The 23,441-nt window shown below is 41.4% G+C and overlaps 1 protein-coding gene across 27 annotated transcripts in view; it reads left to right on the top strand.

The window, feature by feature from the left end:
- Positions 1-23,441, top strand: part of dlg1l (discs, large (Drosophila) homolog 1, like) — a 260,585-nt gene that overhangs the window by 145,891 nt on the left and 91,253 nt on the right. For all 27 annotated transcript variants that reach the window (XM_021612710.2, XM_021612715.2, XM_021612716.2 and 24 more), the window contains one exon: positions 5,991-6,115. In XM_021612710.2, the coding sequence (XP_021468385.2) occupies positions 5,991-6,115 (125 nt within the window). The remainder of the gene's footprint in view (positions 1-5,990; positions 6,116-23,441) is intronic.

Below are 23,441 nucleotides of genomic sequence, written 5' to 3'. Positions count from 1 at the left end.
CAAAAGTTGACCTACTCTATTCTGTGCGATAAATAAATATTTGAAACATAGTGTAGGACAGTTGTGGGATGCGATAGATTCCAAATGAATACCTCCACTAGCATCAAAAAACGTGTTTTAAGCAATGAGCCTGACGCAACAGATGAGAACGCTTAGCTTAAAATATCGATAAACTATTAGGCTATTTCTTCGAATAAAGGCAGAGGCAGTAGGCTACAAGCAAGAATGGACAACACCATTCTCAAAAGTGACCACAAATGTGATTATGCATTTATTGCTTTTATTATAAAGGTGCTTTTTAATGGTGAAATTATCTTCCCCAAACTTAAAAATCACGCTCTGCGTATGTACAGTGGGGAGAACAAGTATTTGATACACTGCTGATTTTGCAGGTTTTCCTACTTACAAAGCATGTAGAGGTCTGTCATTTTTATCATAGGTACGCTTCAACTGTGAGAGACGGAATCTAAAAAAGAATATCATATTGTATGATTAATATGATAATGATTAAAGTAATTTGCATTTTATTGCATGACATAAGTATTTGATACATCAGAAAAGCAGAACTTAATATTTGGTACAGAAACCTTTGTTTGCAATTACAGAGATCATATGTTTCCTGTAGTTCTTGACTAGGTTTGCACACACTGCAGCAGGGATTTTGGCCCACTCCTCCATACAGACCTTCTCCAGATCCTTCAGGTTTCGGGGCTGTCGCTGGGCAATACGGACTTTCAGCTCCCTCCAAATATGTTCTATTGGGTTCAGGTCTGGAGATTGGCTAGGCCACTCCAGGACCTTGAGATGCTTCTTACGGAGCCACTCCTTAGTTGTCCTGGCTGTGTGTTTCGGGTCGTTGTCATGCTGGAAGACCCAGCCACGACCCATCTTCAATGCTCTTACTGAGGAAAGGAGGTTATTGGCCAAGATCTCGCGATTCCTTGCCCCATCCATCCTCCCCTCAATACGGTGCAGTCGTCCTGTCCCCTTTGCAGAAAAGCATCCCCAAAGAATGATGTTTCCACCTCCATGCTTCACGGTTGGGATGGTGTTCTTGGGGTTGTACTCATCCTTCTTCTTCCTCCAAACACGGTGAGTGGAGTTTAGACCAAAAAGCTCTATTTTTGTCTCATCAGACCACATGACCTTCTCCCATCCCTCCTCTGGATCATCCAGATGGTCATTGGTGAACTTCAGACGGGCCTGGACATGCGCTGGCTTGAGCAGGGGGACCTTGCGTGCGCTGCAGGATTTTAATCCATGACGGCCTAGTGTGTTACTAATGGTTTTCTTTGAGACTGTGGTCCCAGCTCTCTTCATGTCATTGACAGGTCCTGCCGTGTAGTTCTGGGCTGATCCCTCACCTTCCTCATGATCATTGAGACCGAGGGTGATTAACCGTCATCTTGAACTTCTTCCATTTTCTAATAATTGCGCCAACAGTTGTTGCCTTCTCACCAAGCTGCTTGCCTATTGTCCTGTAGCCCATCCCAGCCGCGTGCAGGTCTACAATTGTATCCCTGATGTCCTTACACAGCTCTCTGGTCTTGGCCATTGCGTAGAGGTTGGAGTCTGTTTGATTGAGTGTGGACAGGTGTCTTTTATACAGGTAACGTGTTCAAACAGGTGCAGTTAATACAGGTAATGAGTGGAGAACAGGAGGGTTTCTTAAAGAAAAACTAACAGGTATGTGAGAGCCAGAATTCTTACTGGTTGGTAGGTGATCAAATACTTATGTCATGCAATAAAATGCAAATTATTTACTTAAAAATCATACAATGTGATTTTCTGGATTTTTGTTTTAGATTCTGTCCCTCACAGTGGAAGTGTACCTATGATAAATTACAGACCCCTACATACTTTGTAAGTAAGAAAACCTGCAAAATCAGCAGTGTATTAAATACTCCCCACTGTATGTAATTTAGGCTCTACACCCATTGTAAAGTGGATTAATGTTCTTCAATTTAAGAAGTTATTTGGTGCTTTAGTTGTGATACAAACCTTAATGAAACATATAAGCCTATGGGCTAGGCTACATGAGATGTGCAACTATGATTTGTAAAGGTTGTAAAAACAAAATGCGCTGTTTGCCTTAAGCTGGGCATCATTCACAAGTGATAGGCTAAAATTGTCACCCATCACACTATTCTTGATTAAAATTGTCTTTACATATACTAAATAATATATGTATGAAATTTGTTTTGATTTAGAATTTGACCATTATAATGCACCTGTATCAAAACAGGGGCAGCGGGAAACAATACATGTCATCTATCTATGCACTTAAATAGTAAATGGAGTATGCTTTTCGCGGGGTTCATTTTCATGCCAGCCAGGTAGGCTATACTCCTGTTGTAAAAATAATCAATGTGCTTAATGTTAAGAAAGTTGAGAAATAAATATAGTAGGCCTAGCCTATAGAAAGCTGATGGTATCCTCTTTTAAATAGATATTCTCAGGCAATTGCATAGCCTATGGAAATGTTGCGCAATTTGAGCTCATGGGTTCTCAACACGGAACCCAAACCGGCTGCGCGTGTGCGCCATCGTGCAGATTAGTATTTTGTGCCCCCACACCAAATGCGATCGCGACACGCAGATTAAAATATCAAAACAAACTCTGAACCAATTTCAGTAATTTGGGGACCGAAAAGCATTACACATTTATGGCAATTTAGCATGCACTTGCTAGCTAATTTGTCCTATTTAGCTAGCTTGCTGTTGCTAGCTAATTTGTCCTGGGATAAAAACATAGTTATTTTACCTGAAATGCACAAGGTCCTCTACTCCGACAATTAATCCACACATAAAACAGTCAACCTAATCATTTCTTGTCATCTCTCCTTCTTCCAGGCCTTTTCTTCTCTGGACTTTTTATTGCGATTGGTAACTTTCCTAAGTTAGGTGCATTACCGCTACCGACCCCGTTTATCTTTCAGTCACCCATGTGGGTATAACCAATGAGGAGATGGCACGTGGGTACCTGCTTCTATAAACCAATGAGGAGATGGGAGAGGCAGGACATTCAGCGCGATCTGCGTCACAAATAGAACTGACTTCTGTTTTAGGCCTTGGCAACGCAGACACTCATTGGCGTGCGCGAACAGTGTGGGTGCAGTAATTGAATAATATAGATTTCTACATTTATTTTGCAATGCGAGCGGTGTAGTCAGGGTATAAGTGTTTGATTCGATTTTCAATTACATTTGCATTGATGTCAGAGTGATTTGAGGGACAATAGAGTGGGGTACCAGACAGTTATCAAGTTTGGTGGGCGACTAATGACCATCAGCAGCATCAGAGCTTGGAGAAGCCTAATTACCATGGAATTTGACTGTTGTCTAGACTCGTGACCGCTGGTGGGGCGGTAAATGCGGTCACCGTAACAGCCTTACTCACAGCTCGAGTATGCAACGTCTGTATGAATTCCATTTTTCTACTCAGATAATTCAGAGAATCCATTCAATTTGGTAATTACATTGCAATTCGTCTCTCGGATTTGAGTGGAAATGGAACTGACCCCAACACTGCTCGTATAATACAGCACCATCAGGACCATAATGTTCTCTCCTCTCAAGTTATCCTGTATTAAACAGCCAGCTCTCTTGTGTAGTACACTCCTCCAGTCTCTCCAATGTTCCACTCAAGTCTGACACACTCCAAGGCTTGCATCCCAAATGGCACCATATTCCCTATATATGAGCACTATAAAGGGAATAGGGTGCCATTTAGGACTCAGACCATGTCTCTGGCGTTATACGCATTTTGTTGCTTTGTGCACTCTTGCATTATGTAGCCATGTCTTAATCCTCCCAATGCACCCATGGTGATGTATTTTTGTTATGTTCCTTTTTTCTTTTGCGTGACCCATTTCAGCTGTACTTTCAAGTGCACGGTATTATTAGCGTAGCGTAAATAAAAAATGCTCGCCTCTCCGCAAGCTGTCTCCCTGGGAGCTCTTATCCCCTGCACCCGCTGCCATTCCTAAGTATCAACGCACTCTGTGTGCACCTACTGGCTTGGTGTGTTTTATAATGTGATAATACTGCCACTTTGTTGTAAATGCTTGATGACCATTTGGAAATTAGCCTGGTCCCAGATCTGGTTTGTGCTGTCTTGCCAACTCGTCTTGCATTACCGGAAAACTTGGTAAGACCGCACAAACAGTGACGTAACAATACACCTTAGGAGTAGGCAAGACTGCACAAACAAATCTGTTGTATGCAGTAGCAGTTTGTAATTGTTGTTATAGTTGACATGTTACTGTATGAATAATAATAATACAGTGCCTTGCGAAAGTATTCGGCCCCCTTGAACTTTGCGACCTTTTGCCACATTTCAGGCTTCAAACATAAAGATATAAAACTGTATTTTTTTGTGAAGAATCAACAACAAGTGGGACACAATCATGAAGTGGAACGACTTTTATTGGATATTTCAAACTTTTTTAACAAATCAAAAACTGAAAAATTGGGCGTGCAAAATTATTCAGCCCCTTTACCTTCAGTGCAGCAAACTCTCTCCAGAAGTTCAGTGAGGATCTCTGAATGATCCAATGTTGACCTAAATGACTAATGATGATAAATACAATCCACCTGTGTGTAATCAAGTCTCTGTATAAATGCACCTGCACTGTGATAGTCTCAGAGGTCCGTTAAAAGCGCAGAGAGCATCATGAAGAACAAGGAACACACCAGGCAGGTCCGAGATACTGTTGTGAAGAAGTTTAAAGCCGGATTTTGATACAAAAAGATTTCCCAAGCTTTAAACATCCCAAGGAGCACTGTGCAAAAGATAATATTGAAATGGAAGGAGTATCAGACCACTGCAAATCTACCAAGACCTGGCCGTCCCTCTAAACTTTCAGCTCATACAAGGAGAAGACTGATCAGAGATGCAGCCAAGAGGCCCATGATCACTCTGGATGAACTGCAGAGATCTACAGCTGAGGTGGGAGACTCTGTCCATAGGACAACAATCAGTCGTATATTGCACAAATCTGGCCTTTATGGAAGAGTGGCAAGAAGAAAGCCATTTCTTAAAGATATCCATAAAAAGTGTCATTTAAAGTTTGCCACAAGCCACCTGGGAGAGACACCAATCATGTGGAAGAAGGTGCTCTGGTCAGATGAAACCAAAATGGAACTTTTTGGCAACAATGCAAAACGTTATGTTTGGCGTAAAAGCAACACAGCTGATCACCCTGAACACACCATCCCCACTGTCAAACATGGTGGTGGCAGCATCATGGTTTGGGCCTGCTTTTCTTCAGCAGGGACAGGGAAGATGGTTAAAATTGATGGGAAGATGGATGGAGCCAAATACAGGACCATTCTGAAAGAAAACCTGATGGAGTCTGCAAAAGACCTGAGACTGGGACGGAGATTTGTCTTCCAACAAGACAATGATCCAAAACATAAAGCAAAATCTACAATGGAATGGTTCAAAAATAAACATATCCAGGTGTTAGAATGGCCAAGTCAAAGTCCAGACCTGAATCCAATCGAGAATCTGTGGAAAGAACTGAAAACTGCTGTTCACAAATGCTCTCCATCCAACCTCACTGAGCTCGAGCTGTTTTGCAAGGAGGAATGGGAAAAAATTTCAGTCTCTCAATGTGCAAAACTGATAGACATACACCAAGCGACTTACAGCTGTAATCGCAGCAAAAGGTGGCGCTACAAAGTATTAACTTAAGGGGGCCGAATAATTTTGCACGCCCAATTTTTCAGTTTTTGATTTGTTAAAAAAGTTTGAAATATCCAATAAATGTCGTTCCACTTCATGATTGTGTCCCACTTGTTGTTGATTCTTCACAAAAAAATACAGTTTTATATCTTTATGTTTGAAGCCTGAAATGTGGCAAAAGGTCGCAAAGTTCAAGGGGGCCGAATACTTTCGCAAGGCACTGTACATGGGATTTATATAGCGCTTTTCAAAGACCTAAAGGTGCTTATGGAGAAAGTGTGTTTGTGTCTTTGGTTTCTCCAGGGTAACTCTGGGCTGGGTTTCAGTATCGCGGGGGGAACGGACAACCCCCACATCGGTGAAGACCCCAGCATCTTCATCACCAAGGTCATCCCTGGGGGGGCGGCGGCCCAGGACGGACGACTCCGGTGAGTAAGGAACACACACACATATTAGAGGTGTTAACGTTTAAACATGAAAACGTTAACGTTAAGAAAAAATCCCTAACCGTGAAAGTCAGTGCAGTTATCACAAAGCTACCACTAACAGGTCCCGATCATCAACATAAAGGGACAATTTCAATTAAACAAATACCTAATACAACAGTGTTGTATCATTAGTAAGAGAGATGCATCTTTCAAATTATTATATAAAGTTCTCTGCACGCCATCGGCGTTAACCTCTAGTGACACCCCATCCCGTGAACGGGACCGTTGTCATCATCTGACACTAATTAGTATAACGCAATGGACATAAATCTTCCTAGAAAATCTTCCTATTCATGAAAATCACAAGTGAAATATATTGGAACACAGCTTAGCCTATTGTTAATCACCCTGTCATCTCAGATTTTCAAAATATGCTTTACAACGAAAGCTAGACAAGCATTTGTAAGTTTATCGATAGCCTAGCATAGCATTATGCCTTGCTAGCAGCAGGCAACCTTGTCACGAAAAGCAATCAAATTAAATCGTTTACCTTTGATGAACTTCGGATGTTTTCACTCACGAGACTCCCAGGTAGATGGCCAAAGTTTATTTTTTCCCAAAATATTATTTTTAAGGCGAAATAGCTCCGTTTTCTTCACGTTTGGCTGAGAAATCGACCGGAAATTGCGGTCACGACAACGCCGAAGAGTATTCCAAATTAGCTCCATAATATCGACAGAAACATGGAAAACGTTGTTTAGAATTTATCCTCAAGGTTGTTTTTCAAATATCTATTCGATAATATATCCACCGGGACAATTGGTTTCTCAGTAGAAGCGATTGGAATAATGGCTACCTCTGTACTTTACTTGAGATTTTCTCCCGGAGCATCATGTGACCATTTGCGCAATGTAGCCCCCTACGGGTATTCTTCAACATAAATGCGTAAAACTACGTCACAATGCTGTAGACACCTTGGGGAATATGTGGAAATCGTAAGCTAGTTCATAGCACATTCACAGCTCAATGGGGACTCATTGGCACGCAGCGCTTTCAAAATATGGGGCACTACCGGATTGGATTTTTCTCAGGCTTTCGCCTGCAACATCGTTGCATGGCAAGTCCTGTATGGCAATACTTTGAGAAGTTAAATGAAGTGGTGAAATGCAAACTTTTCCAGATGGATTTGAGGTATGGTAATGATGGTACCAGGGATGTCACCTGGATTCCCCTGTTCAGTCTATGCCATCGAAAGAGCAGGTGTTCCAAATGTTTTGTACACTCAGGGCCCTATATTCCACTAGGGCTGGGAATTGCCAGGGACCTCACGATATGTTATCACGATACTTATGTGCTGATGCTGATTTTGTATTTTAATTATTGCGTTTGTATATGTATTGATACTGCCATTTTATTGCCATTTGATGTTCCAAACATTGTCTGCTGCATTGAGACGAGAGAGCATGAAAAAATTAGTTTTGATCAGTCGGATATAAATATACTGAAAACATGTTGGGTCACTATTTCAGAATATGGTGAACAAGCTTTAGGATGAAAAATACCAGTGTTGGTACAGCAGACTAGCGCAAAATAAATATTGCGATATTGTTAAAAGGATATGATACAATATAGCGTCAAAAATAATATTTCAATATGTAACTATCTATTTTTTTCCCCCCATCAATATATTCCACCCTCAGCCAATGTGACACACGCAGCTGATTTTATCACATGTGTGCAGCGCATAGTCAATCACCGGACTCCCCTGTATTAATACTGGGTAATTTCAACAGCTGTACGCACAAAAAGGTGCTGCCTATGTATCAGCAATTTGCTACATTGTTATCAGCAATTTGCTGCATGTGCTACAAGGGGTAGTAAAACAATTTATCTTTGCTTCAGCAATATTAATCATGCCTACAAGTCTACAGAGGGATGGAGTGGTCTATAAATCAGTCAAACATTGGAATGACACCTCGAGTGCAGGACTGTGAGACTGCGTTGACAGTACTGATTGGCCAGGGTAACATCAGCAACCATGTTCTGAAATCCTGTCACAAGGAATTGTCAGGTTTGTTCTCTGAGCTGTTCAATCGCTCACTGAGGAAGCACACAATACCAGCTCTGTGGAAATGTTCCATCGTATGCCCAGTGCTCAAGAAGAGCTGCCCTGCAGTTCTCAATGATTACCGCCCTGTTGCATTAACACCTCATAATGACACGTTTTGATCCACTCCCACATACAAAACAAGGTTGGAGACATTGTAGACCCCCTTCAATTTTCCTACAAGCAACAGAGAGGAGTGGACGATGCTCGTGTACTTACTACACCTGGCTCCTTCCCATCTTGAAAAAAGTGCAAAGCCCAGATGGTGGTTGTGGACTTTTCCAGTGCTTTTTAGCCAATACAGCCACTTCTAATGGGCAAGAAACTTTTGCATATGAACCAAGTCCGAACCTCATTCTGTGGATTTTATATATTTTTTGTCAAATAGACCACAATGGGTGAGAATCAACGGTGAGTGGAGCACAAAGAAAACCATCTCATTGCTTGACATTAACTTTGTCTAAGGTTTAAAACAGACTCAGGGACAGTTCTGGGACATGTCTAGACGCTAATCCTACGTTGTATCGTTCCATGTTTCTCGTTATATTAAACTTACCACCGGCTTCTCGACTCCCAGTGTCTACGTTACATTAATTATACAATGTAAAAAAGCAATGAGGCTGATGCATCAGATCAGACCGTTTATCTTAAAATTGTGAAAAAGTTTTATTTCTTCATATTATAAGCTCAAAATGTGCGCATGGCTGTAGGCTATGGGCTATGTTCCAAAATGCAATTAGCGGGAAAACGCTGTTCTCAAAAGCGCACCACATGCGCAAGCAGTTTCATGTGACAGAGATTGAAATACTGGTTAGAATATAAAAAAGGGGAAATCTAAAGATGCATCAACTACTACGGGTTGTTAGGGCTACTAATATGACTAGGGTTGTGCCTTTGGCTGCTGGACCATAAAATAACTTTGATTTTGAAAATCAATAGAACAAGAGAAAAATGATGGTTTCAATGGCGTATTAAGTGTTTATGAAATAATTCCCTCAACATTCTATGGTTGTATTTTAGCTAGGCTACTTTGAAGCAAGGTAAGACATACTTCATAAAATTTGATAAAACGTCCATGTTTTTAACAATTAAGATTATGGTTAAATAGTTTAAAATGCTGACTGCCTCTGCTCACATTCAAGGTGGGTGATGTGAGGTGCGCTTCGGGCACTGTCCTTTAGGCACTGTCCTTCACTCCTCCGGTCTTGTGACCATTTGATCTGAACGAACCACGCCTCGAGTATGTCGACAGAATCAAGCCTTTAGATGTTATTGTTAATTATTATCTAACGTGACTGGCGTTTATCCTATATTTATGCAATTAAATGTTTAACTAAAGTTTGGCTACATTTTCTGGAGCCTCCCTCATATCAGCATTGGTTTGGTTTGGACATGAGGATGTAGCCAATATACATGTCACCTACACTTCGACATGTAGCCATTTTTATTTACACTGAACAAAAATATAAACGCAACATGCAACAATTTCAAAGGTAGTTACAGTTCATGTTAGGAAATTAGTCATTTTAAATAAATTCATTAGGCCCTAATCTATTGATTTCACATGACTGGGACTGGCCATTGAAGAAGAGTGGGCCACAATCAACAGCTCGATCAACTCTATGCGAAGATGTCACGCTGCATGAGGCAAATGGTGGTCACATCAGATACTGACTGGTGTTCTGATCCACACCCTTACCTTACTTTTTTTTTAAAGGCATCTGTGACCAACATGCGTATCTGTATTCCCAGTCATAGATTAGGGCCTAATACATTTTTATTCTATAAACTCTATCATTGTGTCCAGTGCCTTAAAAAACACGTTATAGGTGTAGCAATTGGGATACACCAGATTCCGGGGGGGGGGGGTTAAAATCACCTTACATCATTTCACAAATATTTTCATCTTCACTTATTCATTTTATACAATAATTACACGCAAACCTCAGAGGCACCTGTATAAACAGAGTTATGGTAGTGTGGCTGTATTGTCTTTCATCCTGGCAGACTTGTCAGGTAATTTTCAGGTCAATGCCTGGAGGTCAGTCAGAATTGGTGTCGAGGGAATCTAATGGTTTTACTACAAGTCTATTTCATAGCTATGTTATCCACGGAGGAGCTAACCTCACGACTGAAGTAAGCATTGGACCAGTCGTACGTGGTGTGATCATGGTTCATGACTTCTAATAACTTTCCTCCTGAATGGAGGTTTCTATTTATTAGTGGCATGTGTGTTAACTGTCAGAAAAGTGTTCTGGAGATTCCGATCCCCATGTTGCACTCTGAGTGACTCCTATGTCGCTGTTGTCAAGTTTAATTTGCTTGGTTAGGTCACTAACCTTCTTACTGATTGTAGCTGGACTGACTGTTGCTGGTATTGGTACTGGTACTCAAGGGGACCAGTTATCCTACCGGAACACATGATTAGAGCATTTTACTATTTGTGTTGTAGTTGAACCTACTCATGCCAATTTATATATTTTTTTGCCATTTGTTTAAGGTGGAAGTTCACTGGACTTCTTCTACGACCAGTCTGGTACACCTCAGTAATATCTTGATGTGTTCTAAGATCGTCTAGGGGCCCGTCTTTTCCTCACTGTTCTCATAGGTGAGTTTACAACTAGATTTGTTTTATGCTCTGGCGGGCTTGTACGGTGTTGCCCGTAGTCTCGACACCGCAACCAGCCTCGATGAGGCTCATCAAGGGTCTGGGCTACTATTCCTTCCCTTTGTGTCTCAGGACACCCCACCAGTGTTGGTATCTGAGGTGCAAACGAAAAGGTCAGACCCTATGTACGAGTTGTCAGCGACCGCGTTATGAGAATGGTACAGCCATTTCAACCAAATCTCCTGGTGTTTGTGCTTCAAAACACTCATTGGCTGTCGAGGCCTGTCAGTCACCAATGCATCCGCGTGTGGCAACCTCTTCAGTACCTGCGAACTGAGATGGGGATATCGGTCTGTGATATCGCAAAGTGTTTCACCAGTGGAAGTCATCGGGTCAGTTGCTGGACTGACACCATTGGTGTCATTGTAAAGGGTGACAGTCCCCCACAAAGCGGAAGGTGTATCATCGGAAGCAGAGTATACTCTGCGCATTGATATTTTTCTTGCTGAGACGGCCGTAGTGCTTGCGGAAGTGTCCGAAGGTCAAGAGAAGTTCATCTCAACTACCGTATTACAGGACTGCAAGGAGGAGGGAAGTTGCTCATTCACAGAGACAGCTGGCTCGAAATCATGAAAAGAATGGTCAATCAGGTTGGCTGATGGAATGTGTCTATGTATCGTAATATAGGTTTCTAAATGTCTTTTTCCAAAGTGGTGCTTTCGACAGATACCCCTCGTGGATGACTGCGTTGCAGCTAGTGTTAGGGGGAGACAGTGTGGTCAGTGGAGAAGGCACTGTGGTCTGTGACCATACCTGGTTGGTTTTCCAATCCATCAGTGGGAGTAACCGATCCATCAAGTCTGTTCCAAGTAGCAGGGGTACAGATTCTAGGCTGGTAACATACACAGGGTGTTTCTTGATCAAGAGGGCCCTGGATAGGATCTCGAGTGAGAGCGGGAGAAATTTGAGTTTTAACATCCTTGCTATGGTTGTTGTTTCCTGCGGACCTGGTGTCCAGTAATTTCCCATCTAGTCCTTGTGACTTTTACCCTTTTCTCAAATTGTTCTCGCTATAGTTCTTCACATAGTGGAACTTCTGGAGAACATTGGTTTATGTTTTGATCGTCCTTCAACCTGTTGTTACCCTTGTGCTCTGACACTTTGTGTGGGTTGGGTTCAGGAACGTAGTGAACAGGTCGATTGTTGTGGTAGTCGTTTTGATGGCGACGTACTTTACAGTTATTTGGACCGCAGAGGTTATTGGAATCATGCTTTCGTGGTACAAACCGTTGTTGTGCGTCGTCTCTCAACGCTCCAATACCTGATAATGCACACTCTAACTGGAGTGAGTGCTCGTGGTCAAACTTCAAAACCGAGCGGTCAGGGCTCTTAGCGTTGTGAACTTTTGATGCCTCAAAAGCTGTGCTTGAAAGCTCTCTGAGTTGTAAGATAGGCAGCTTGAATGAAAAGGTGCCCATTGTAAACGGCCAGCTCCTCAGTCTCAGTTGCTAATATATGCATATTATTATTAGTATTGGATAGAAAACACTCTAAAGTTTCCAAAACTGGTCAAAATATTGTCTGTGATTATAACATAACTGATATTGCAGGCGAAACCCTGAGGAAAATCAAAACTTCTATTGGCTTCTATCTAACTTCTAGTGGCTTCTATTTTGAAAACTCCATGTTCCATAGCCTCCCTTTGCTGGATTTAAAGGGATATGAACCAGATTCCTTTTCCTATCGCTTCCTCAATGTGTCAACAGTCTTCAAACATAGTTTGAGGCTTTTATTTTGAAAAATGAGCCAGAACATTAACATCACGTCAAGTGGTCACATGAGTTTTGCTTGCGCAACAGAATTTGGACAGCCATTGTTTTCCCCTCTCCTACTGTGAAAGACATTAGCGGGTGATATATTAATTTGATTGCTTTTCTGATTTTCGTGACCGAGCTACCTGATGCTAAGTGTACTTAATGTTTTATTGTGTGATCGATAAACTTACACAAACGCTTGGATTGCTTTCGCTGTAAAGCATAATTTCAAAATCTGACACGACAGGTGGATTAACAAAAGGCTAAGCTGTGTTATCATGAATATAAATATTATATTAATATTTATTGTATGTAGCGCTATGCTATTCAGCGGTTGTTGATGACACTTATCCCGATAGGGGGATTGCAGCCATAACAGGTCACGTAATGATAATTACAGAGAATTGATTTGATAAAATAACAGTTCACTTTAATGATGCCAAAGGCACAACATATTATGACTCCCCGTGCGAGGAATCTAAAATAGAATTGGACTTTGCTGTTGAATTTTATATATATAAATATAAATTGTGCAAACAGAATAGTACAAACAGACTGCTTTGTATACAAATTGGTTGCGTGTGTGTTTCCATTTGAACAAGCTATTTAGAAGCGCCAACAATCAGTTGTAAATTCCAGATTTAGTCCGATATCGCAATTGACTGGATATCTTAACATGATCCAGGTTTGGGTGTCACCTAATTATTTTTCAAGAAATATACTGGCGATTCTTCACCACCAGTGATCGCAGAAAGCTGAATTCCAACGGAAGTACAAAGGATGGGACTTCCGTCGCGCAATGCGGATGAATTTCAACGTGACACAGGAAAAAGAAAATACTGTTTCCCTTTGTTAGCTTAGCCTCTCGTGCAAGCTAATCCTACTTTGTACAGAAATCTCACTTCCATGCACAAAATAGAGGCCCCTTCACCATGGAAAGGGGGGGGGGGGGGTTTAACAAGTGACGTCTCACATTTGCCCATTCGGCGTCACAGTACGTAAATACAGGTACGCCTGTGGCCTACCCACACTGGCTTAGCACAGTTGGCGGACAGAATACTTCGGTTCGGACGCCGAACAGATCTATCCTCTAATTTCTAACCTTACTGGCTCTATGCCATTGCTCTAGAAATTAATATTTTGGCCTAGCGGACTAATCTGGAATTTACAACTGATTGCTCTGACAATGGACACATGACCGGTTGGCGCTTCTAAATAGCTTGTTCAAATGGAAACACACACGCAACCAATTTGTATACAAAGCAGACTGTTTGTACTATTCTGTTTGCACAATTTATATTTATATATATAAAATTCAACAGTAAAGTCCAATTCCATTTTAGATTCCTCGCACGGGGCGTCATAATATGTTGTCTTTGACGTCATTAAAGTGAAGACTGTTATTTTATTAAATCAATTCTCTGTAATTATTACGTGATTATGAATGAATTATTCTTTAACTCACGTTAATCTCATTCCAAACGTTGTAAATCTGCACGAACCCAGCCTTTACTATGAATCATCCATGCATCAATTGTCTTAATAATTGATTTACTAACTAAATAATCACAGAATGCATAAACATACAAACAGTAGATATGGTTACAAGGAAATGATAGGGGAGGTTCCCTAGTGGGCTAAGCCAATATGACGGCTTGGCGAACAAAGGGAAGTGGGTGTGGACTGAAATGCTAATCCTTTGCACATGAACGCTCATTCATTCGGGAATAATTGCAATCAATTAATATTTATGCTCAGTGTGTCGTCGTGATCTCTATTGGATCTCTACTTCTGCTTCCCTGAAGTCTTTCATGGTTAGAATGGATACTTCAGAATACCATTCAGAAATGTTCTTATAGAAATTGATGTTTCGGCAGTTGTCGGTCTTCGCACCCCAGGTTGACATAATTCCTTGCTTCAGACTAGTAATTAGTATCTAAGATTTGCTCTTATTCTGTTGGGATCGATAGTCTCAGAGTTTAACCATTTCCCGCCGTGTAGCCAATGCTCCACGTGGTATGGTTAGGAATTCAACAACCATCACAACCTTAGCTTATACTGAGGTTTTTGTGGTCTCTACTCAAACCTTTGCCCCCTTAGCTGACCGAGGTATGCATAGTCTGAAGAGGATTTCTTCAGGTGGGGTTTCATTCGTAACAGTAGAAAAGGGCTGTTCCATGACACCAGATCATGTCTGTGCTCAAGGGGGTGGGCTAGTGACTTGGTTAAACTTTAAAGGGAATACAATTCTCTTTCATTACAAGGTTTAACATCACCTTACATCATTTTACAAATAGTTTCATCTTTACTCATTCATTTTATACAATAATTCGATGCAAACCTTATAACGGAGGCACCTGTATAACAGAGTTATGGTTATGTGGCTGTATTGTCTTTCATGAGATCACAATTATGAAACAAAACGGACCGGGTCGTAGCTGGCTTCTCCACCAACCGTTTACACATTCTCCAATACATGAATATTGTTCAGTTCTCAAGTTGTGTGATGTAGAAGAAGTTCATTTGTTCTACTGTGAAACTCTCTCTATACTGCATGGCCAGGAGGAGAGAGTCTCCAGGAATTTACAACCTGGAATAACAGAACCTGGGTGTAGGAGGGAGAGGGGGGGAAGCCACTAGTTACACCCAAAGAGGGCCACGACATGACAGGCAGCAGCCTCTCTGTGTCAGTGATGGCTGTTTAACAGTCTGATGGCCTTGAGATAGAAGCTGTTTTTCAGACTCTCGGTCCCAGCTTTGCACCTGTACTGACCTCACCTTCTGGATGGTAGTGGGGTGAACAGGCAGTGGCTCGGTAGTTGTTGTCCTTGATGATCTTTTTGGTCTTCCTGTGACATCGGGTGCTGTAGGTGTCCTGGAGGGCAGGTAGTTTGCCCCCGGTGATGTGTTTTACAGACAGCACCACCCTCTGGAGAGCCTTGCAGTTGTGGGCGGTGCAATTGCCGTACCAGGCGGTGATACAGCCCGACAGGATGCTCTTAATTGTGCATCTGTAAAAGTTTGTGAGTTTGTGCGCCACACTGTCTATGTGGGTGGACCATTTCAGTTTGTCCGTGATGTGTACGCCGAGGATCTTAACTTTCCACCTTCTCCACTGCTTTCCAGTCGATGTGAATAGGGGAGTGCTCCCTCTGCAGTTTCCTGAAGTCCACGATCATCTCGTTTGTTTTGTTGACGTTGAGTGTGAGGTTGTTTTCCTGACACCACACTCCGAGTGCCCTCACCTCCTCCCTGTAGGCTGTCTCGTCATTGTTGGTAAGCAAGTCCACTACTGTGTCTGCAAACTTGATGATTGAGTTGGAGGCATGCATGGCCATGCAGTCACGGGTGAACAGGATGTACAGGATGGGGCTGAGCACAGACCCTTGTGGGGCCCCATTGTTGAGGATCAGCGAAGTGGAGATGTTGTTTCCTACCTTCACCGCCTGGAGCTGCCCGTCAGGGTGTCCAGGACCCAATTGTACAGGGCGGGGTTGAGACTAGAGGTCGACCGATTATGATTTTTCAACGCCGATACCGATTATTGGAGGACCATAAAAGCCGATACCGATTTAATCGGACGATTACATTTTTTATTTGATTTAATAATGACAATTACAACAATACTGAATGAACACTTATTTTAATTTAATACAATAGATCAATAAAATCAATTTAGCCTCAAGTAAATAATGAAACATGTTAAATTTCGTTTAAATAATGCAAAAACAAAGTGTTGGAGAAGAAAGTAAAAGTACAATATGTTCCATGTAAAATATGTGCCATGAAAGAAAGCTAACGTTTCAGTTCCTTACTCAGAACATGAGAACATATGAAAGCTGGTGGTTCCTTTTAACCTGAGTCTTCAATATTCCCAGGTAAGAAGTTTTAGGTTGTAGTTATTATAGGAATTTTAGGACTATTTTCCTCTATACCATTTGTATTTCATTAACCTTTGACTATTGGATCTTCTTATAGGCACTTTAGTATTGCCAGTGTAACAGTATAGCTTCCGTCCCTCTCCTCGCTCCTCCCTGGGCTCGAACCAGCAACACAACAACAATTAGCGCACACTAACTAGCTAGCCAATTCACTTCGGTTACACAAGCTTCATCTCGGGAGTTGATAGGCTTGAAGTCATAAACAGCGCAATGCTTGACGCACAACAAAGAGCTGTTTGAATGAATGTTTACACGCCTGCTTCTGCCTACCACCGCTCAGTCAGATACTTGTATGCTCAGTTAGATTATATGCAACGCAGGACACGCTAGATAATATCATCAACCATGTGTAGTTAACTAGTGATTATGATTGTTTTTTATAAGATAAGTTTAATGCTAGCTAGCAACTTACCTTGGCTTACTGCATTCGCAACGAGAAAGAGGCAGGTCGTTATTGCGTTGTACTAGTTAAGTTTGCAAGATTGGTTCCCCCGAGCTGACAAGGTGAAAATCTGTCGTTCTGCCCTTGAACAAGGCAGTTAACCCACTGTTCCTAGGCTGTTATTGAAGATAAGAATGTGTTCTTAACTTCTTGGATATAGGGGGCGCTATTTTAATTTTTGGATGAAAAATGTTCCCGTTTTAAACAAGATATTTTGTCACAAAAAGATGCTCGACTATGCATATAATTGACAGCTTTGGAAAGAAAACACACTGACATTTCCAAAACTGCAAAGATATTGTCTGTGAGTGCCACAGAACTGATGTTACAGGCGAAACCCAGATAAAAATCCAATCAGGAAGTGCCACATTTTTTGAAACCGCCTCATGCCAATGACTCCTTATATGGCTGTGAAGGGGCTAGGAGTCAGCTTACGTTTTCCACTTTTTCCCCAAGGTGTCTACAGCATTGTGACGTACTCGTAGGCATATCATTGGAAGATTGACCATAAGAGACTACATCTACCAGGTGGTCGCTTGCTGTCCTCCGTTGAAATTATTGCGTATGAGAAACCAACTGTCAGGACTGATATATTATCAAATAGATATGTGAAAAACACCTTGAGGATTGATTCTAAACAACGTTTGCCATGTTTTTGTCGATATTATGGAGCTAATTTGTAGTGACTGCATTTTCCGGTCTTTTTCTTAGCCAAACGTGATGAACAAAACGGAGCTATTTCGCCAACACAAATAATCTTTTTGGAAAAAATGAACATTTGCTATCTAACTGAGAGTCTCGTCATTGAAATCATCTGAAGTTCTTCAAAGGTAAATGATTTTGTTTGAATGCTTTTCTTGTTTTTGTGAAAATGTTGCCTGCTGAATGCTAGGCTTAAAGCTATGCTAGGCTATCAATACTCTTACACAAATGCTTGTGTAGCTTTGATTGAAAAGCATATTTTGAAAATCTGAGATGAGTGTTAACAAAAGGCTAAGCTTGTGTTTAAATATATTTATTTCATTTCATTTGCGATTTTCATGAATAGAAAACGTTGCGTTATGGTAATGCGCTTGAGGCTATGAATACGCTCCCGGATACGGGATTGCTCGTCGCTAGAGGTTAACTGACTTGCCTAGTTAAATAAAGGTGTAAAAAAATAGGTATTTCCCATAGTTATGAAAACTTAAAATCGGCCCCAATTAATCGGCCATTCCGATTAATCGGTCAACCTCTAGTTGAGACCCAGGTCCTCAAGCTTAATGATGAACTTGGAGGGTACTATGGTGTTGAATGCTGAGCTGTAGTCAATGAACAGCATTCTTACATAGGTATTCGTCTTGTCCAGATGGGATAGGCCAGTGTGATGGCGATTGCATTGTCTGTGGACATATTGGGGCAGTATGCAACTTGAAGTGTGTCTTGGGTGACAGGTAAGGTGGAGGTGATATGATCCTTGACTAGTATCTCAAAGCACTTCATGATGACAGAAATGAGTGCTACAGGGCAATAGTAATTTAGTTTAGTTATCTTTGCCTTCATTGGTACAGGAACATTGGTGGCCATCTTGAAGCATGTGGGGACAGCAGACTGGGATAGGGAGAGATTGAATATGTCCATAAACACACCAGCTGGTCTCTGCATGCTCTGAGGACACGGCTAGTGATGCCGTCTGGGCCTTGCGAGGGTTAACACGTGTAAATGTCTTACTCACGTCAGCCACGGAGAAGGAGAGGGGGGGGCCTGCAGTCCTTGGTAGCGGGCCTTGTCGGTGGCACTGTATTATCCTTAAAGCAAGCAAAGAAGATGTTTAGTCTGGAAGCAAGACGTCCTTGTCCGTGACGTGGTGAATTTTCTTTTTGTAGTCCGTAATTGCCTCTAGACCCTACCACATTTGTGTCTGAGCCGTTGAATTGCGACTCCACTTTGTCCCTATTCCGACATTTCGCTTGTTTGATTGCTTTGCGGAGGGAATCACTACACTGTTTAAATTTGGCCATGTTCCCAGTCATTTTTCCATTGTTAAATGCAGTGGTTCGCTATTTAAGTTCTGCACGAATGCCGCCATCTATCCACAGTTTCTGTTTAGGGTAGGTTTTAATTGTCACAGTGGACACAACATCTCCAATGCACTTCCTTATAAACTCACTCACAGATTCAGCATATAAATCGATGTTATTCTATGAGGCTGCCCAGAACATTTCTCAGTCCTCGTGATCAAAACATTCTTGAAGCGTGGATTCCGATTGGTCAGACCAGCGTTGGATAGGTCCAGTCACGGGTGCATCCTGTTTGATTTTCTGCCTATAGGACGGTAGGAGCAAAATAGAGTCATGGTCGGATTTGCAGAAGAGAGGGTGGGGGAGGGCCTTGTATGCTTCGCGGAAGTTAGAGTAGCCGTGATCCAGTGTATTGCCCACATGAGTGCTACGATCAATATGCTGATAGAATTTAGGTAGGCTTGTTCTCAAATTCGCTTTGTTAAAATCCCAGCTTTAATAAATGGTGTCTCGGAATATATGGTTTCCAGTTTGCATAGAGTCCAGTGAAGTTCATTGATGGCCGTCGGGGTATTGGCTTGAGGCGGGATATACACGGCTGTGATAACCAAAGATAATTATCTTGTGAGATAGTATGGTCTGCATTTGATTGTAAAAAATTATTGGTCAGGTGAACAAAAGGACTTGAGTTCCTGTATGTTGTTACGACTACACCATAAGTCGTTAATCATGAAGCATACACCCCCGCCCTCCTCCTTCCCAGAGAGATGTTTATTTCTGTCGGCACGACGCATAAAGAAATCCAGTGGCTGTACCGACTCCGGCAACATATCCTGAGTGAGCCATGTTTCCGTGAAACAGAATGTTACAATCCCAGATGTCTCTGGAAGGCAACCCTTGCCTTAATTTCGTCTACCTTGTTATCTAGAGACTGGACATTGGCGAGTAATATACTCGGAAGCGGTGGGTGGTGTTCTTCAATTAGTGGAGTGTTTCCAATGTATTCTGATGGATATAAATTAGAATATACGTTTTTGACATCGTCTATTTCATTGTTGTCACAGGTGGGCATACAATCACTGTCATTTATTTGTGCAATTGTATGCAATGTGTCAGATTGACATAGTTGGTGAGCTAGTATTTCACTGGGTGTTTTTTGAAGAGCATATTGCCTGTCTATGCTCAGGATACGTTCTGTAAACGTCTTCATTTTTTCTGTTGTCTTTTTTCTTTCTGGTGAACGCAATCATTTGACCACTAAGGTAAGCTTTGATTGTTTCCAAAAAATGTTTATTTTTTCGTTTTAACTTAAAACCAATAAATTAGAACTTTTATTTTTATTTTTTTAAATTTGTCACATCCCTAAAGAATACACACACGTACAGTTGTGGCAAAAGCTTAGAGAATGACACAAATATGAATTTTCCCAGTCTGCTGCCTCAGTTTGTATGATGCCAATTTGCATATACTCCAGAATGTTATGAAGAGTTATCAGATGCATTGCAATTAATTGCAAAGTCCCTTTTTGCCATGCAAATGAACTGAATCCCCCCAAAAAACATTTCCACTGCATTTCAGCCCTGCCACAAAAGGACCAGCTTACAAAGTCAGTGATTCTCTCGTTAACGAGGACAAGGCTGGAGATCACTCTGTCATGCTGATAGAGTTTGAATAAGAATTTTTCACAATTTTGCCTAAGAACACAGCCATGAATAAAGAATGGTACCAACACATCCCCGAGAGCAACTTCTCCCTACCATCCAGGAACAGTTTGGTGACGAACAATGCCTTTTCCAGCATGATGGAGCACCTTGCCATAAGGAAAAAGTGATAACTAAGTGGCTCGAGGAACAAAACATTGACATTTTGGGTCCATGGCCAGGAAACTCCCCAGACCTTAATCCCATTGAGAACTTGTGGTCAATCCTCAAGAAGCAAACAAAAACCCACAAATTCTGACAATCTCCAAGCATTGATTATGCAAGAATGGGCTGCCATCAGTCAGGATGTGGCCTAGAAGTTAATTGACAGCATGCCAGGGTGGATTGCAGAGGTCTTGAAAAAAGGTCCACACTGCAAATATTGACTCTTTGCATCAACTTCATCTAATTGTCAATAAAAGCCTTTGACACTTATGGAATGCTTGTAATTATACTTCAGTATTCCACAGTAACATCTGTCTAAAGACCCTGAAGCAGCAGACTTTGTAAAAATTTATATTTTTGTCATTCTCAAAACGTTTGGCCACGACTGTACTCACATACTGACGCATTGTGTAATTGTTCGTTATATACTCTCTGAATTGGCTGAACCGGCTCACATAAGACCTTTAGGTATACAGTATCAGTCAAACGTTTGGACACAGCTACTCATTCAAGGGTTTTTCTTTATTTTTGTTATTTCCTACATTGTTGAATAATAGTGAAGACATCAAAACTATGAAATAACACATATGGAATAATGTAGTAACCAAAAAAGTGTGAAACAAATAGAAATATATTTTGATTCTTCAAAGTAGCCACCCTTTGCCTTGATGACAGCTTTATACACTTGAAATTCTCTCAACCAGCTTCACTTGGAATGCTTCTCCAACAGTCTTGAAGGAGTTTCCACATATGCTGAACACTTGTTGGTTGCTTTTCCTTCACTCTGCGGTCCAACTCATCCCGAATCATCTCAATTGGGGTCGGGTGATTGTGGAGGCCAGGTCATCTGATGCCGCACTCCATCACTCTCCTTCTTGGTCAAATAGCCCTTACACAGCCTGGAGGTGTGTTTGGTCATTGTTCTGTTGAAAAACAAATGACAGTCCCACTAAGCACAAACCAGATGGAATGGTGTATCGCTACAGTTTTCCACCGGTCTAATGTCCATTGCCTGTGTTTCTTGGCCCAACCAAGTCTCTTCTTCATATTGGTGTCCTTTAGTAATGGTTTCATTGCAGCAATTCTCCCATGAATACCTGATTCATGCAGTCTTTTCTGAACAGTTGATGTTGAGATGTGTGTTACTTGAACTCTGTGAAGCATTTATTTGGGCTGGAATCTGAGGTGCAGTTAACTCTAATGAACGTTATCCTCTGCAGCAGCGGTAACTCTGGGTCTTCCTTTCCTGTGGCGGTCCTCATGAGAGCCAGTTTCATCATCATTTGCCACTGCACTTGAAACTTTCAAAGTTCTTGACATTATCCGGATTGACTGACCTTCATGTTTTAAAGTAATGATGGACTGCCGTTTCTCTTTGTTTATTTGAGCTGTTCTTGCCATAATATGGACACGGTCTTTTACCAAATAGTGCTACCTTAAGTATATCACTCCTACCATGTCACAACACAACTGATTGGCATTAAGAAGGAAACATTCCACAAATTAACTTTTCACATGGCACACCTGTTAATTGAAATGCCCGAGGACAAACCATCCCCCCCAAAAATAATTTCAGTTTACCACTTTTTCCTCCCATATTGCAGTTCCTAGGGCTTCCACTAGATGTCAACAGTCTTTAGAATAAGTTTCAGGCTGGTTTTTGAAATTTTTTTCTAGGTGGCTCCCATTTTTGCTGTAGTGTTTCCAAGCGCTTGGAAGAGAGCGCGTTCTTCTGTATTTTTTTAAAGACAATGACGATTCTCCCTCTTAAATTTGATCATTTATTTGCGTATTAGGAGACCTCAGGGTTGATTCTAAATGTTTGACTTGTTTGGAAAAGTTTATTAGTAATTTTTGGGGTTCATTTTGTATGCATTTTGAAGGAGAGAAAATGGGTGGATTATTGACTGAAGCGCGCCAGCTAAACTGAGTTTTTATGGATATAAAGGACAATTATCGAACAAAAGGACCATTTGTGATGTAACTTGGACCTTTTGGAGTGCCAACAGAAGAAGATCATCAAAGGTAAGGCATTTTTTTATATTGCTATTTCTGACTTGTCGCACCTGCCTGGTTGAAATATGATTTTCATTTGTGTAAGCGGGGCGCTGTCCTCAGATAATCGCATGGTTTGCTTTCACCTTAAAGCCTTTTTGAAATCTGACACGGCGGCTGGATTAACAAGAAGTTAAGCTTTATTTTGATGTATAACGCATATATTTTCAAGAATGTTAAATATTTGAATTTAGTGTTTTTGAATTTCGCGCTCTGTAATTTCACTGGATGTTGGCCAGGTGGGACTCTATTGTCCCACCTACCCTAGAAAGGTTAACAAATTTCTGGTTACTACATGACTGTTTTGTTTACTACATTATTTTTTTACTATATTCTACAATGTAGAATATAGTCAAAATAAAGACAAACCCTTGCATGAGTCGGTGTCTTAGCTTTTGGATCTATAGGCTACGCACTTGCAGATCCACTGCTTAAACGTGTAGCCTACATGTGCACATCCGTCAGTTTGGCATCCCTAAATGATCCCAGATTGT

The sequence above is a fragment of the Oncorhynchus mykiss genome, chromosome 8 (genome assembly GCF_013265735.2).
Source record: "Oncorhynchus mykiss isolate Arlee chromosome 8, USDA_OmykA_1.1, whole genome shotgun sequence".
NCBI classification, from domain to species: Eukaryota; Metazoa; Chordata; class Actinopteri; order Salmoniformes; family Salmonidae; genus Oncorhynchus; species Oncorhynchus mykiss.
Note: the sequence above shows the minus strand (reverse complement) of the source record. Positions and strands in the feature narration are given on the sequence as shown.